General features: G+C 45.4%; 1 protein-coding gene across 1 annotated transcript in view; it reads right to left on the reverse strand.

The window, feature by feature from the left end:
- The window catches only part of ACE2 (angiotensin converting enzyme 2), a 475,687-nt gene that overhangs the window by 360,336 nt on the left and 97,799 nt on the right, over positions 1 to 17,552 (reverse strand). Inside the window, exon 4 of the mRNA XM_069635599.1 lies at positions 1,208 to 1,351. Coding sequence (XP_069491700.1) covers positions 1,208 to 1,351 — 144 coding nt within the window. The remainder of the gene's footprint in view (positions 1 to 1,207; positions 1,352 to 17,552) is intronic.

Raw genomic sequence — 17,552 nt, forward strand, 5'->3', positions numbered from 1 at the left:
CACCCCACTACACCCCTAAGTTACATCGGAACCCCGGCTGTGTACATGCACCCCAAAATCTGACACCCGTTCTTACCTCTTTGCAGTGAATCCTATGCGCGAGTGTCTGGATGCCTGTCTTCGGGTGGCAGATAGTATGAGGGCTTTGAATTGCCATTTCCCCGCCGAGAGGTTGCGTGGTCGGATCCATGAATACGTATCATTCCACTCAATAGAGGGCGTGCAATGCACTACCTACGGGCTGTCCCTCCTAAGACCCACATTTTTCCTTGTACTCCTTCATTTTCCAAGTTCCGCTCGTTCCCTGCCTTCTGCACAAGCCTCGCCCACGCTCTGCATGGTGTCTTGTGCAAATTCCCTGCAAAGTATAAAAAAGTGCCATGCAGTCGATTCCATGAATCGACAAACAGGATTTCTCACAGAGTTTGGTGTGCAAAGTTCCTATTTACCATGCAAATAAATCCATGAATTAGGTCCTTAATGTCTCTTAAAGGGGAACTAATCGCCTTTGAGTAGTGAAATATTTAAATATTCACCTGTTCTTTATCCGGAATTTGGCTGCTTATTTACACAAAGCCGAATTTTGGTACACTTGTAAACAAAACATAACATAACCAGGTTGTATTTATTGTTCTTCAGTGTAAACGTGTGAAACCCTGCTTCACATGCACCTGGAAGAGTTGACATTCTACTACATCTCTCAAGGGTGTTGGAAAATTCAGACTTTACACCTCAGTGGATTGTAGCATGTAGCGTGTGTACAATACTTATTCAGCTGCTGCATTGTTTAATGTAATGCATCCCACAACTCTTTCATTGGAGAGAACCTGAAGTGCTAGAACTCTTCCAGTAAAAGTATAGAAACCTCACCAAGAAGTGCTAGTAATGTCCCTTTAAAGGCAGGGCAGTAGAGAGAAGTGCTTTTACAGTCCCATTAAAAGAATTCATGCTCTGCTGCAAAGTGCCAGTTCTATGTTCTTGTACAGTCTAAACAACGTTACCAGCCAGTCTATAATGACAATAAATACATGAATTATTCTTGTGTCCAGGTACTTGAGTTATCGGTGGAAGTGCCAGTAGTTAGACAAGCAAACAGTGAGCATGGGTGCTAGTAATTGAGGGTGACACAAATGTGCTAAAAAAACATTTGAGCTCTAGCACTTTAAAAAAAAAATGATCACTAGAGTCAACCATTCTGACTACTCACTATTCATTTTGGCAGCTTCATTTTCCAAATCCACATAGGTTTCATACAGTGGTCTCATCTTTCTGCCCGCTTCCGATCTCCATCCTTCCCAAGCCCACAGTCTCTCCTTGTAATCTGTGCTCTCAGCCATGATCTGATCCAGGCCTGCAATTGCCAAAAGAAATACATCATTACAATGGAATAAAGTAAAGTTCACGGTAGGCATGAGCTTGTAACACATAAACATCTCCTGTTGATTTGAGTACTGTTTAGCCATATCTGTCAACAAGGTACATTATTACATGGAAAGAATAATTTGCTTATTCCTATGCGCCAAACCTTCCCTGCCACCCCACTCACCCATCCATCCCCTCCTCCATGGCTGTAACCCTCCTATACTGTCTTCACTTGCCTACTTCTTTTACGCTCCAGCACATATCTTGACTTTGCTCCCTTTCTACTCATACTCACTCTTCTCCTCCCCTTATCTCTGCAACATCTCTCCTGCTGGCTGCTGGAGATGTCCCTGGAGGCCGACACCTGAGTTTCGTCGGGCAAAGCTGTCACTGTTTGTGTGAGACTGTTTATTATTTTATTATCTGCTTCCCAAAAGCTAATTCTTGGTTGGGGGGTGGCAGTGTCTTGTCCTGTAACAACACAACATGTTACTTGACTTTCCCTTGGACTGATTATTGCATCATCATGCCATTTCTTCTTGTTTGTTTCCTTCTTTCTCTGTTCTCCTCTTTTGTGTTCTGTTGTTATATGCCAAATGTCATCTTTACTACATTTGTACCAACACATTAATTTTTGTAAAGCGCCTTGGCATAAGGTGATATAGAAGAAAAATAAAATACAAATACAAATACATTACTGTCCCCCTTTACCATCTCCCTCCTGTCCAGTGCACCTTCACCCCTCAAACAAGATGCTCCTTTTCTCCCAGTACCTCTACCCTCATGCATTCTCTTTGCCTTTCCACTAAACACTTGCTTCTCACCCCCACCTACTCCCACTCTTTTACCTGACCTCTGCAACATTCTCCTTTGATCACTGACCCCTTCGACTTATCACCCTCACTTACACTGCTTTCTATCACAGAAACGTGGATCTCCCCTCATTTCTGCTACTCATCCTGTGTATCCTTGAATATTCTCCAAGGCACACCTGGCAGGCTACTGCAGCCCACGTGCTGGAGTGCTAAAGGAAAGGACCCTGCTATACCCGCTGTGCCTGGAACTAGAACCCTTTTAGGGAACTTGGGAACTGTGGTCCAGGAAACTCATTACCCACGCCTGGCACCCTATAATTTTGTTTACAAGGCATTGTGACACCAGGGCATGATGACATAAAACCCTTAGAGCTCTCCTAAGAAATGACGTTCTGATTTTATGTGCATCACAATAAGTGCTAAGAGCCGCTCAGATTGTATCACAGTATGCATAAAGAACTACAATTCGTTTGTATCTGTGCTTAATTGCTGCAAACAACAGTCTAGACAGCACAGCCCCAAGAGGCAGGATAAACAACCTCTTAACGACAATTGTGACAGGCATTACAATTTAATACTAAAATTGCCGCCAGCATAATGACCCCCCTGAGGATTTTTGGTTGGTGCTTTGTAAGTTTTGCAAAAATTTGAAAAATGCCCTGAGCACCCACATTCCTTGCAGACTCTTCCAATAGAGGGACACACCTTGTAAGTGGCTTTTTGTTGGGTGTCCCCACATTGAACATACTACATTGGAGTCTTCAAAGTTGTGTCCCCCTTCTCGAGGGTTTCGGTTTCTGCAGGGGACTTGCTATAGGTGGCACACATAAAAGGGGATTCAGCCTCAACTGAGTGACAAAAGCCCTTTGAGCACTCTGTCGTCTTGGCGAGGAGTATGTCTTGATCAAAGATTTTTTCAGAATCCTCTCAGAGGTGCTCCTGATGTATGGATTCTTGGTGTGAATCACAAGCTGGTCTCTTATGACCTCTTCTTGAAATTGTTCAGAATGTGCAGGTCGCAGCTAGAGTACTTCGAGCAGTGACATATTCCTGATGGCTTTTTGGGGGCTGGGGGCAAGTACCGTATCTATTCCTGCTATGAGCTTGTCATATGCATTCAAGGCTTACACTCCTTCACCAGACTGAACCCATGGGTCAAGACAATGGGACTTAGAAGGCAACACAAACACCCCACAACCAAAAGGTATACTTCGGGTGAAAGGGAGGCTGAGTAAATCAAAAAAACCACAAGGTATGATTTTATGGTACATAACTCCTTATCGAAGGAGGGGGTGGTGTGTTATGCCCTGCACCCAGCTCACAGATCCCTGCACCCACTCATCCTCCCACATACAACACTTGAGTGGATACTGCAGATTGGAACCTTGCAATGTGATAACATTTCTTATCTTTGAGTGGAAGCCTTATTGTCTTGCTCACCTATTCATGCCTCTTCCATTGACCATGGTTTTTCTGACTTTCTGAATGCATTTTCACTAGGTATTTTGCCCAACCCTATCCTGCATGCACACTCAGATCTTCCCACCCCCATCCTCAACCCTGGATCACCTCTGAGATCCAGACCCTCAAAACAAATGCAGTAGGATGGCACAAATCCCAGACCTTCCACCCTGCTCACCCACACAAATCCCCTGTCTCCTCTCTCTGCTGTACTGCACTCTGGTAAATACCCCTAATTCACAAACCTAATCGCCTCCCTTCAAAATCACCCCAGAAAACTTACACCTGCCCTCCAAGCTCTGCTTACACCTCCCAAGACAATGACCCTCATTACGAGGTTGGCTGCAACCCACCTGTGGCACCGGCAGGTTGGAGCCAACCCGGTAACACTGTTACCGCCACCTGATATCCCGGTGCCACAGGGATATTACAAGTGGCGGTGGTAACGGTTAATCCCCATTTCCATGGAGTCCCGTAGGACTCCATGGAAATGGGGTCACTGAAGAACCAGCACCATTACTAATGGTGCCGGTGCTTCAGTGCTAACCATGCCAGTAGGGGCCTGAAAACCAGGCAGGTCAGGCCTGCCAGGGAATCCGTGACCCCTACCAGAAGTGTTGTAGTATGGCAGTCTGGAAAGTGTGCCAGTACGTTGCTACTGGCACCCTTATTTCTGGACTGCCATACTTATAATAAGGCCCAATATCTATTGCCTCCTCCTTTTCAACTAATGATCAATACTTTTCCTCTAAAATTCATGATACTCTCACAGCCCTCTTCTCGCTCCGTCCCTGGCCCACATTCTGCCCACAACCATTTCCCCTGGCCCTGCTACACTCAACTGCTTCTCCTCTACCTATCATGCAAGTTAGCACCCATCCTTCACAGCGCCAACCAGCCTTGGGGTCCAATCAACCAATTTGCTCCTCAAACTGTCAAACAATTCAGGTCTGATCATAAGTTTGGGTAATAATGGTAAAATATCCTGTATCTTTTAATACTGGATGTTTTACCACTCTGCACTATTCTGACACCCACACTGCATCTGAAAAACCAGACACAATGTGGGAAAACCTAACACATGTAGTGCAGAGGAATTCCAGAGGCACAAAATACAGGATACAGATAACCTTACACAACACAAGTGGTAAGTACTGAATGATCCCACATAAAGAAATCCATCAGGATGGCCAAGAAAAGAGCGGCAAACACCGACCGCTCCATGTGTCCCACCACCAAGGAAAAGGATCCCATCGACAGGACCATCTGCGTCACCACGTTCAATCCAGTGAGAAACCTCATCAAGAGCACAATCAACAAACACTGGCACTTGATTAAAAACGAGGGCAGCCTAGCAAAAAAACCTTTGTTTGCCTTCAGAAAAAATAAAAACTTGAGAGACACCCTTGTCCATACATTCCTGGAACCCACAAAGACATCAGCAACCCTGTGGAACCTTCCTCCAGTAGTAGGACATTTCAGCTGCGCCGATGCATTGCATGTCGCTACACCACAAGCAGCAAAACCTTCACTCATAAGGATTTCACCTGGCAGATGAACAACCACACCAACTGCGAGAGCAGATATGTTGTCTACGCCATCAAGTGTCCGTGCGATATGGTGTACATCGGCAAGACCATCAGACCTGTTAAACAGAGGATCAATGAACATAGGTCCTGTATCAAAAGCCAAGTACAAGATAAACCTTTAGTTGAACACTTCGGCAAGAAAGGACACACTCACAAACAATTTTCTTGGACTGTGCTACAACAATTACAGCCACAACGACACAGAGGAGACATCAATTTGGCCCTCATTAAACTAGAACAAAAGTGGGTGCACAAACTTGATTCAGTCCGCAATGGCTTGAACAGAACCGTGGAATGGAAACATTTTTGAGAGCTACCTCCCATCCACCAGAGTAACCCAGAATACTGAGACATGCAATCCTCCTACGATGAGAGATTTGTCTCCATGACCCAAAAAAAGACTACTTCACATTGTGCCCAGGAACCAGCACCAGCCTTTTAACACCACCAGTGTGACCACCACCCATGGGAAGGTTTGATCGTTGGTGGTAGTGTGCAATGAGGACACATCATGGGCTTATCAGATGCACCACGAATACCCGATACACTCTGGTTTTATAAGCCTGTGGCTAGACCTGTGCCAGTATGATTATTATGCCTTGTTATAACCATGCAAATGTAACATTTACGGCTTAATCACACATATGAATCACTACATACACCCCTAGCTTCGACTGGACATATCATGGGCCTATCAGATACACCACGATTACCCAATTTGCTCAGGTTTCATTAGTTTGTGGCTAGAACTATGCCGTTATTAATATTTGTACCTTGTTGTAAATATGCATATGGAACGTTCCGGTGTCACTACACATGTGAATCACTGCATGCACCTCGTGCTATTACGTGGCCTTTCCAGACACCGTACCGATACCCTATGTCACGCATAATTCAGTAGATCTACGCATCATCAGTGCATCCTCGCCCAGTCACGCGCTTACTTAGTCCCTTCCACCATCTCCACCACTGCATTATGCACACCAATAATTTCCAACCTCTGAAACGGCTCAGAGCAGATGGTGTACTAGTACGGGACTACTAATCCCATGATGCTCTGGACGGTGAGTAGTCCGGAAAACTTGGTGTGTTTTTCCTTCTCTCTTCCAACCAGCCAGCTCATGCCTGATTGGGTGACCTTTCAAGATTGTGGTGATTGGTCGAGGCGTTTCCTCCCCAATCAACCACTGATCCCCATTGGTTCCCCGGCATCCGATGGTCACACTTAGTATCCGGAAGCAGGTCCACTTTCTACAGCAACCATTCCTAGCTGAGGACCCAGCGTGGACACTCGCACCGGACTGACTGCAGTAAGTTTCACTCCTGGGACCGCTGCACGTTCTTTTCTCATTTTGTAGCTAGCGTTACAAATTGTAACAATGCCCCTGTTACTACGCAACTTGGTGAGTCAGGCAGTTGTACTTGTTTTGAGCTCACCTGCCACCCCACTGAGCCCACACGTCACCCCCTTGAGACCCTTAGGCACTACCACGTCCCGGGGACCAGCCCACAACAACTACTGGGTTTCTCGCTTAACCGGGTAGCGGATTACCAACATGCCCATCTTCAAAGACGGCGTACCAACGTATTGTTGCACATTAGCACCTCATCCCGGATCTACTAGCCGTTAACCACACGACCACCAGGTTCAGACGATATAACATGGTCAACAATACCACATCTGTGCCCTTGCGCCACCTCTCACACCACATTTGGCAATGGACTCTGCACGACTCTGCACAGCTGAAGCATTCCGCTCCTAGTCGCACAAAAGCGCATAGAGCATCGCTCCCCCCGAACTAACTGCCTCACCAACCAGGTTAAACACCACCACTAGGGGGCCAGCTCACCTTACGTGCCCCTATGGACACCACCACGGGTTTTTCAAACCTAAGGATATGTCGCTTCCAAACACACGAAGCCGAACCAATGGAAACCACCTCCTCACCAGACCGGGCCAATACCCCACATCAGGGTCGGCTCACTCCACGGGCACCCATGGGTTACTTTGGGGTAACAGACCACAGATGGTATTCCTATTCCACCACGGAATCCGTCACAAATAGACCACAAAATCAAATCGGACCGCCTCACACTTCATGGTCCACCCTTGTTTTTCTTTCAGATTTGGAGCCCACACTGGCGCTGTCCGGCTCGCTGGACCCTGAGAGACTTCGGCCTTCAGGTACCTACGGCCAACTCCAAGGGCATTACGCACCCACAATCCAGTAACCAATTGAGGATTGTCTACAGCATCCCACTACTATTGCAGCAGCAGGTAAGCTGTATATAGATACACCACGTGATGTATCATCACAGCACCACTCAGCCATTATTCAGTATTCCTTTGAGTAAGTCAACTACTTTCCTAGATCCTCACAGCCTTATCTCACCCACAGATACTACGGATTTCACCACAACTGGTGTCCATCCTGATGAAGGCCAACACACAAACACGCTACAATCAATCCTGCTTTGGCCAAAACACACCCGTGTCGATCCCCTGTGACATAACTGTACCATCCCCCTCTTGTGTATGTTTTATAAACACTGTTGTGTACACCTTGTGTTAACCACGCCTGAGACCACTATCCATCCCAGGTGCACCTTCTTCTAACTGTAGGTCCTTCTTACCTCATTTGTGAATGTGCCCCTATGTGGAGTTTTCACCTCAATATCACAGAGGTTGACACCTACCTGTGTTACCACCGAATATAATCACTCCTGTCCGTTTGTCTTTAACTTTCGTGCTTATCGAAAGTACTGTAAAGTAATTATTGAGTCACCAAAAATGTTCTGTGTTGTTTTGAAATAAATATATGCATCCAGAACTACACAACCGCTTGTAGGATCTTTCATGCTGATTATTTTTTATATGTATACATGATCCCCACTACCGACACTGACAAAACAACACATAAAACTCCTTCAAAATCTACCTCTGCCACAAATGTAGAGGAAATGAGTGCCAGGTGCTGTGAAATGAAACAAAGGTGCATCCAAATTATCCCTCACGACATAACAGGCCTACCTAAACCTCAGCAATACCTACAAAGATTCACTGCCACAGTTCTGTGGACACTCCTTTCCAAATCTCTATGCATTCATCCTATGTGTGTGAAGTTACTAAGTTAATCAAAAACATAAACCAAATATCAAACTTACACAGCATCGGAATTTCAAGTGGATACAATGTTAAACCGTGTAAGAGTGAAAGCTACACGAAAACACACACAAGAAATCAATTTGATGCAATTCTTCTATTACATGAACAAAACATAGTTACGTATTGCTGAATTACTAGAATGTTTATATACCTAGATTTGAATTTGAGTTTTTTGGTGATTTTAGCCTTTTATTGATATATGCTGCCTCATTTTAACTCTCATTGAAGACCTTCCATTGTTTTTAAACATTGTAACTTCTGTGTGTATTTAGGCACTCCTCGCAGCTTGGGAAACACTGCTAGTCCATCATTATGAACTATGCGCTGCAAACTACAATTCCCATCAGAATTGTAGTTTGTGTGCTAATTTAGGCTCTTTTCAGGCACGTCAGGGACTAGCAAGTCTGCATAAGTCTGCATTGTTTGCTGGCCTCCTGTCACACCGGCCTGTGCGGGTGACCAACCATATAGTGCGTTTGGAGTGGTGATTGTCCCCCAGTGATATGCAGCTACACCAGACGCTAGCTGATATGCTAACAGCCGAACGACTGCACCGGCAAAGAATAGTACAACGTTACCTGGATGAGCGTGTATGCACCCTATCGAAAACAATACCGAGCCCCATGCCTAACCCAAGTGTGGAGGAACCTGGGTGTGTTAGTTAACCTATACCTAGTAATGCACTTAGGTATAATGTATTAGAGCAAGGTCCGCTAGGGAGTGAAAAGGGAAATGGTACACTGTCCAGCCAGACAAATAGAAACCCTCACAGAAGGGTACTAGATGGCCCCAGTAATACTAGGTCATTGCCAAAACATTCTCTTGATATTCATGACTATATTGAAGAAAATAATATAGATGTCATGTGCCTTACCGAAGCATGGCTCCAGACATCTAATGGGCCAAAAGTTGAAGAGGCTAGCCCGCCTAGTTATGTTTTCTTTGGCTTCCATTGTTTTTAAACATTGTAACTTCTGTGTGTATTTAGGCACTCCTCGCAGCTTGGGAAACACTGCTAGTCCATCATTGTGAACTATGCACTGCAAACTACAATTCCCATCAGAATTGTAGTTTGTGTGCTAATTTACGCTCTTTTCAGGCACGTCAGGGACTAGCAAGTCTGCATAAGTCTGCATTGTTTGCTGGCCTCCTGTCACACCGGCCTGTGTGGGTGACCAACCATATAGTGCGTTTGGAGTGGTGATTGTCCCCCAGTGATATGCAGCTACACCAGACGCTAGCTGATATGCTAACAGCCGAACGACTGCACCGGCAAAGAATAGTACAACGTTACCTGGATGAGCGTGTATGCACCCTATCGAAAACAATACCGGACCCCATGCCTAACCCAAGTGTGGAGGAACCTGGGTGTGTTAGTTAACCTATACCTAGTAATGCACTTAGGTATAATGTATTAGAGCAAGGTCCGCTAGGGAGTGAAAAGGGAAATGGTACACTGTCCAGCCAGACAAATAGCAACCCTCACAGAAGGGTACTAGATGGCCCCAGTAATACTAGGTCATTGCCAAAACATTCTCTTGATATTCATGACTATATTGAAGAAAATAATATAGATGTCATGTGCCTTACCGAAGCATGGCTCCAGACATCTAATGGGCCAAAAGTTGAAGAGGCTACCCCGCCTAGTTATGTTTTCTTTGGCCAACATCGGCAGAATGGTGTTGGAGGTGGAGTGGCTATAATTTGTCAGAAGGAATTAGGAATGTATGAATTAAAGATTGAATGTGAAGGCTGTGAGGTCATCCACACATAAATTGCACCAGACTATAACCACAGTGTGAACTTTGTGGTAATTTACTGACCCCCCCCCCCAGCAAAAGTAGCCTGCTTTTAATGACCAACTAAGTCAAATTCTCATACTCTTACATAATCCTTATAGTGCCACTATTCTCTTAGGAGATTTTAATCATTGGAAGGGAGACCCAAAGATAAGCAAGCCAAAGACCTAGAATATATGCTATAAAATAGGGACATACATGTCCTTAACTCAGATCCTACGCATTTTAGGGGACATACCATCGACTGGGTTGCTACTAGGAACACGACTATAGTAACTGTTGAAACAGTTCCATGTATCTGGTCAGACCACTCCTGTATCATGTGTGAGATGCAATTACCAGCACCTTGGCAGCCAAATCATAGCATCCCAAAGCAAGTCTGTAGCAGGAATTTTCAGAAAAGAAATACTTGTGAACTGGGTATATGCTTAGAAGAATTCATGAAACTGACTACGGACCAGGAGTCTCTGGACTCCCCTCTGGAAACATGTACAGCTCATTTGTTAACTTTCTTGGATAGAACAGTCCCTTTGAAAGTTAAAAACATAATGTCGAAAGAGAAAGTATATCGTGCCTCCTATTGTAATAAATATATTAATATTGGCCTACGCCAAGCTGCTCGAAACTCGCTTGCGAAAGAAATCTGTGTTTCAAGGTCCTGACCTCAAATCCATGTAAGCTGCCATTTTAGGTCAAACCGCCATCTTAGGCTTTGCTTTGTAAAAGTCACCCTGTGAGTTAAAATGGTGGACGATGTCATACCAGAATACAACAAGGCCGTCTTGACCTCTGTACATAGCTAATGTGTAACTTGCCTGCAGGCCACTTGTTGAGGTCGTGAACTGAGACCTTGTCCTCCGTTGACCTATGTGTAGAAGGATTACTCGTGCAATGAAACTAATCCACGAGCATATGTTGAGACAATGTATTCAAATACTGAACGAAGAACATCTGTTTAACTACATTGTATTAATGTTTGAGAAGGCCTGCATGGAAAATCTTAAAATACACAGTTATTGCATAGGCTTGTTGATACATGTATTAAAGGCAAACCAGTTAAATGCGGTTGTTTGAGACTTGGCACGAACCCTAGATCGGTGATGTATTAAAAGGAATATTAACCCGAAGTGGGGCTGGCCATCGTGCCCACCGAATGTATAAAAAGCAAATGCATTCTAATGTACAACGTCTCTCACTGAACACCCTGAACCACGCTGGAGTTCGTTGTGTTGTACTGAGGGCCGATAGCTATCTGATTTTGCTCTGTTTTTTGTAAGTGGATTCAGTATAAAATAAAGTACTTTGTATGTTCCTTTGTAACCCGTGTTTGGTGTATTTCCTTTTGGGGTACTCAGCCTCGATATTTTGATTCTGTTTTCAAAATAAGGAACCATCTGAACCATCAGAAATGGTTCAGTCCAGCATTAACATCACTCAAGCAAGCAAAGAGACAGGCTGCGTGTAGCTGCTTAAGGGAAAAAAAACAGAACAAACCAAAGAGGCCTGGAAACTGATTGAGAAAGAATATAGAAAGAGAGTAGTTGAGACTAAGACAGACTATTACAATGGACAGAATTATAGAGCTGATAATGAAACAAGAAAATGTTTTGAATTTTTTAAACAATGGGAAAATCCCAATGTTCTGGAGAGAGTGCCAGACAAGGCAGATTGTGTGAGAATTCAAAAGGCCTTTGCGGACAAAATTGCAATGGCACGTAATAAAATCAGTCAGGACTTAAACAAAAAGAGCCATTCAGAACAGATGAACTGTTTTAATCTGTGGCATTGACTCAGTTGACTAGTATCTGAGTATTTCTCCTACTTGTATTTGTATTCCCTGTGACTCTTGAAATAATTGCTGCCTTCTTTAGCTTTAAAGGGAGCTTTGTTCTGGTAAATCTTCTGGCTAGTGTAATGGTCAGTAAACCTCACACAAACACAGACCACAATGAGGACTGGCAGCGCTCTGCTGTTGAGTCTTTGGGAGATGTAGCTACTGTTTGAATGCACTTATTTATTTATTTGTTTGAATTTATAAAGCACCCAATTGGCCCGCAGGCATCGTGGCGCTGTTACAGAAGGACTTGCTTAGATAACATGTTACAATGAAAAAGATACAGTCAGGCAGTAGTAATAACAATTACAAGAAATGAGTCTTAAAAAAATACACAGGTTCCAGGGTTACAGGAGAACTGTCTGTTCTTAAGTTCTTAAGTTAGGGGGAGGCAGGACTAGTTGAAGAGCTTGGTTTTGAGCACTCTGCGGAACACTGTGAGGGAGGTCTCCTTCCTAAGAGAGAGCTGTAGAGCGTTCCAACTCTTTGGTGCTAGGAAAGGAAAGTTCACTCTCCAGCTTTGGTTCTTTTAAAAGTAGGGACAGAGAGCTGATTGGAGTGCTGGGCCCGCTTAGGTCTATTTGACGTAGCACAGTGAATTCTTTCTGATAGGTAGGGAGGAGCAGTGATTGAGAGGCACATGTGTGTGATGGCAAGGGTTTTAAAGAGAATACGCTCTTGAACTTGGAGCAAGTGGGCGTCCGGTCTAGCCTGGGAGATGTGCTCCATTTTGGGAATGCTTAATGCCCCGTTAAGGGCGTTATTTTGGGTAATTTGCAGTTTGTTAAGGTTTTTTGATGAGGTACCTAGAAACAAGACGTTACAATAGTCCAGATTGGCTAAATGCTGGCTCTGGCTATGGTGAGACCGTTTTTGGAAGAGAGGTATGGTTTGACCGCATTTATGATTTTGGTCGTAAGTGCAGCTGATGATGAGATTGCGTTGACTTGCCGTGCCATAGAGAGGGTGGAGTTAAGGTAGACTCCAAGTGTTTTGACTGCTGCCGAGGCGGTGATTATGGTGTTCTCAATGATGAAGGAAGTGTATTGACTATCGAACTTGTTGGGAATTTCTTTGGGGCCTACCAAGAGGATTTCTGTTTTGTCCCCATTGAGGCACAGACCATTGGCCTGGATAAGAGCATATGTTTTGTTGAGCGTAGCTGCGTCCTGTTCATAAGAACCAGAGAGAGGGAGGAGAATTTGAGTATCATCAGCATAGTTGGTATATGCTATGGCGTGATTGTCTAGGTCATTGAAAAGAAGTAAAGATGTTGTACAATGTAGGCGAAGTACAGGACCCCTGGGGGAGTCCACAGTGGAAGGGAGTGGGGGCAGCACAGACCTGGTCAGAGAACACTCTCATAAGTCTTCCTTCAAGGAATGAGGTGATCCAAGGTGTGGCTTCCTGGGAGAAATGGGCAGCATCCCGGAGGTGTCTGCAGAGGGTCTTGTGATCTACTAGATCAAAAGCTGCAGACAGATCAAGGAGCAGGAGCAGCGCTGGCTTACCTTTGTCCATTGTTTCCTCTAATTGGTTTTTAAGGTTGAGTAGGGCAGACTCTGTACCGTGGAGTGGACTTATATGACAGAGGGCCTTGCAAGTAAAGAGGAAAAGATGCAGTTCACCCATACTCATGGTCAGAATATCCCCATGGGGCTTAACAATTCCTAAGATTGTATCACCTGGATGAGCCCACTATCATCTACATACTCAGGTCACTGAGGGGGGACATTGAGGGAAAAATATCCTTACACATTTAGTGGATCTGGACTGCTCCTCTAGCGTTTTTCCATCCTCCCAAGCATCCACGGACAGGACCCGGCTTGAAACACCTCCCACCCTACCTCGTCACCATCGGCAGCAGCTCGCTCCTCTGGCTGCCTTGCGGGTCGGGCCTGCTCCTCCGGTGTTCTTCCATCCTGCTAGGCATCAGCGGACAGGAACCAGCATGAAGCCGCTCCTACCTGCCTTACTCACCATTGTACTGCAGCCTGGTCCTCTGGCTCCCTTCTGGGTCGGCCTGCTCCTTCAGCGTTCTTCCATCCTACCAGGCATTCACAGACAGAAGCAGCCCACGCCGAAGGCTATTGAGTCTTAGTCCTATTTCTTGCTTGAAGCCCCTCCCACTCATCATCCTCACCATCGGACAACAGCTTAAATCCTACAGCTGCCTTGCGGGTTGAGTATCCTCCTTCGGTGTTATTTCATCCTGCCAGGCATCCACAGACATAAGCCACCTTGAAACTTGTTGCACCCTCCCTCCTCACCATTGGGCTGTAGCTCGGTCCTCCAGCTGCCTTGTAGGTTAGGCCTGCTCCTGCAGCATTCATACATCCTGCCAGGCATCCACGGACAAGAGCCAGCCTGAAGCCCCGCCTTAGCCATCACATCAAGTGGGCCATCTTAAACTTCCAATACTAAATAACAGAGAGGAAATTACAACTTGTGACAGACCACTCCTGCGTCTGAGAAAGGATTCTAATCCCGGCATCATGAGGTGGTTCTTAGACCTACAACCATTCTGTTTTTCCATAGAACATCGAAAAGGGAAAGATCAAGGAAATGTGAACTTTTTAAGTTGGTTCGTCTTGCCATTGATGGGGGAGCCTCAAGCTTAACGGGAAGGTTATACAATAAATCTAAACAATTCATCCCTTCTTCCTTTGAGCCCTCTAAACAAGACCTTCCGTAGGGGTCTGAGAAAGTGGGTACTCACTGGGAGTGACTCTCTTCTAGGGGACAAGGACTCCCATTCCTTCAATGAACTCCCTAAGAAGAATACACTGTCTGATTCAATGGGAATAGAAAAGAATAATGTTATTTCTGTTTTATATCCAACCAATAGTGATATTGCTTACATCTCTTTGGCTTCAGGTAATGCTGGATTCTACTTGAACTCAGCAATCAAAGAGGAATTGCACACACCTTTGAAAGATGGCAGTGAAAAAAAAGGGATGAGGGACCTTGAGAGGAAGAGAGAGAATCCTATGCAGAGGTGAGCCTCTGATGTGCAGACCTCCTGGAGGGACAGAGCTGTGCTCCACTGTGGAGCCACTAGTAGTATGGAGAGCGACAGTGAGGAAGTGAGGAAGCAGAGATGCTGGAAGGCTGACACTGGGAGAGGTGATACAGCCGAGGATGAGACGGGGACCAAAGGACCGTCTTACCTGATGGGATAACCATGTTGCAGCTCTGTTGGGTCGGGGACCAGAGAAACGATGAATAGGCCGGGACGAGGCAGAGAAACAAATCCTTCACTTGGAATACGAGAACCACAGAGAGTGCACAGTTGAACCGGAGCAGAAGAGCAGACGCTCACCATCTGGTGATGCTGAGAAGATAAGTGAGTCACAACATCCCCGATGGAACACCAACCCGCTGGCGCACACCCAAAGGCAGAGAAGGTACTAAGGTTGCCCAGGGTAGAGGGATGCAAACAGAATTGAAGAAAGAGAAATAAACGGACACATGGGGTTACCGGAGCCCTAGAAACCTGAGCATTAAAGATTGCCATAAAACATTGAAACAAGAAAGCTAGAGGGACTTAGAGAATCCTAGAGAAATAAAAGACATTTGGGAAACCATACAGAGGAGGGAACCTGGAGGGTTACTGAAGATAGAAAACAAAGGAGGAGAAAGTGGCTAGAGGGGTGGACAAGGAAAATGGAAACAATTCCTGCAAGTAAAAAACGTGGAACATTTGTTTAAAGAAAGACGTGTACCTGCTTATGAAGGGCTTAAAAAGAAAGCTAAAGCCATTTCATGTGTGAACTGTTTTTGCATCACAAAATGTTTCCAAAAGAGAGACCCATCGAGAATTGGGTTGAGAGGCTTGTGATCTGGAATATATTGAGTAGTTTTTCGACAGTGGTAGTTCCAGATGGTAATTAGGTTTTTGGACTGGGGACTACTTTTGATTTGGACAGAAAAGCACCCTTAGTTTAGTTTAATAGGTGTAGAAATCCCTCTTAGCAGTAGGGACAGATAGGCGTTTTCCTTTTTTACTTTGATAAACACCATTCAATATGTCATCCTCGTGTCTGATTCCTTCTTCTGGTTCACCACAACCCCAACAGGGCGGGGGACCCCTTAATCCCCACCCACCTAGAAGTCACAAAGGTGCCCCACCTACTGACCAAGTCTGCCGTACCCCTCTTAAAAAAAACAAGCTGACAAGGACTGGTGGCGGGGGGACTTGTATCATTCTAGAACCAGGAAGCCTATCAACGGGGGTCACAGCTAAGGATCAAGGTGACCAGCTTAGTGGCCTCCCCAGGGTTCACTGTCCAGAAGGAGAGAAATCAATACAAGAGGATTCTGAGGCTGGTTAGGTGATTTAAACCCTGGATAGGATGGGGAGGGACTGTAAGGGAAAAAAGAAAAGAAATACTTTTTTTTGGTAAATTGTTCTGTCATGAGGTGGGTTGGTTCAAGAGTAAGTGCTGGGACAAGTGAGATGGACATAGAGGTAATTTCAATTGAATTGAACATGTGGCATTTACTACCTGCTCTGCTCCAGTGCAGCACTCATTCCGATGAGTAATGCCCTTAAGCTCTGCAATTACTCATTAAATGTTTTGGGCTAGCACTCACATCAGCCATATAATAATAATTTTAATAATTTAGCATTTATATAGCGCTACCAACCCTCAGGTATCTGAGTGCTGCTTATTATTACCCACAGTGTGTGGTGCTCATTTATCGACCTCGGAAGGATGAAAGGCTGAGTTTGGCCCTGCCGGGATTCGAACCTGCGTCAGCAGGCTCTGCACAGATGTCAAAGCGAGCGCTTTACTCGCTGTGCTATCTGATGATAAATAAAGAATATTCATTGGTGAGGGCTGATGGGAGTCATAGGGCCTCATTACATGGTAGGCGGTAAGGGTTTACCGGTACCGGTAAGGGCACCAGTACCGGTAAACCCTTACCACCTTACTACGAGGTCCCTTTGCGGGACCCGACCTTAACGGCTGGTGTAGGCCCAAAAGGGTCTGGTGTAGACCCAAAGGGACCTTGGTGCTAATTACGGTACCGCAATTTGCGGTACCGTAATTACCTCCTTCCCCATTCCCATTGAGCCCTATGGGGCAAAAATGGTAATGGGAAAGGGCCATGGAGAAAGGGGGAATTACCGCCCGCCAACCTTGGAATGGGGTGGTAATTCCCCTTTTCTCCATGGTGGTACCGGTATGGTACCGGCGGCAACCATGGTGCTAATAGCACCATGGTTTACCGCATAACGTGCAATGAGGCCCATAATCTCAAGCATCTTGCATGCTGCATGTGCAAATCCCATTTCCCCAACTTTGGGGCACGTATACCAACATAGAGTGGTAATGTAATGTGTTTGGTAATTTTTAGTAATGATGTGATTTCCCGACGCCCCTCAAGCTGTAGGCGTTCAGGTAAGAAATGCCCTCATTCCAGGTAACTGCTTGCCACCAGTTTCGGACTAGCACTCTCACCATCCCTACCCTATAGTTGGGCCGGAAGGGCACATCGTCTAAAGCATCTGACAGGCCA

This window comes from Ambystoma mexicanum, chromosome 7p, assembly GCF_040938575.1.
Source record: "Ambystoma mexicanum isolate Mex_15411 chromosome 7p, UKY_AmexF1_1, whole genome shotgun sequence".
Classification (NCBI taxonomy): Eukaryota; Metazoa; Chordata; class Amphibia; order Caudata; family Ambystomatidae; genus Ambystoma; species Ambystoma mexicanum.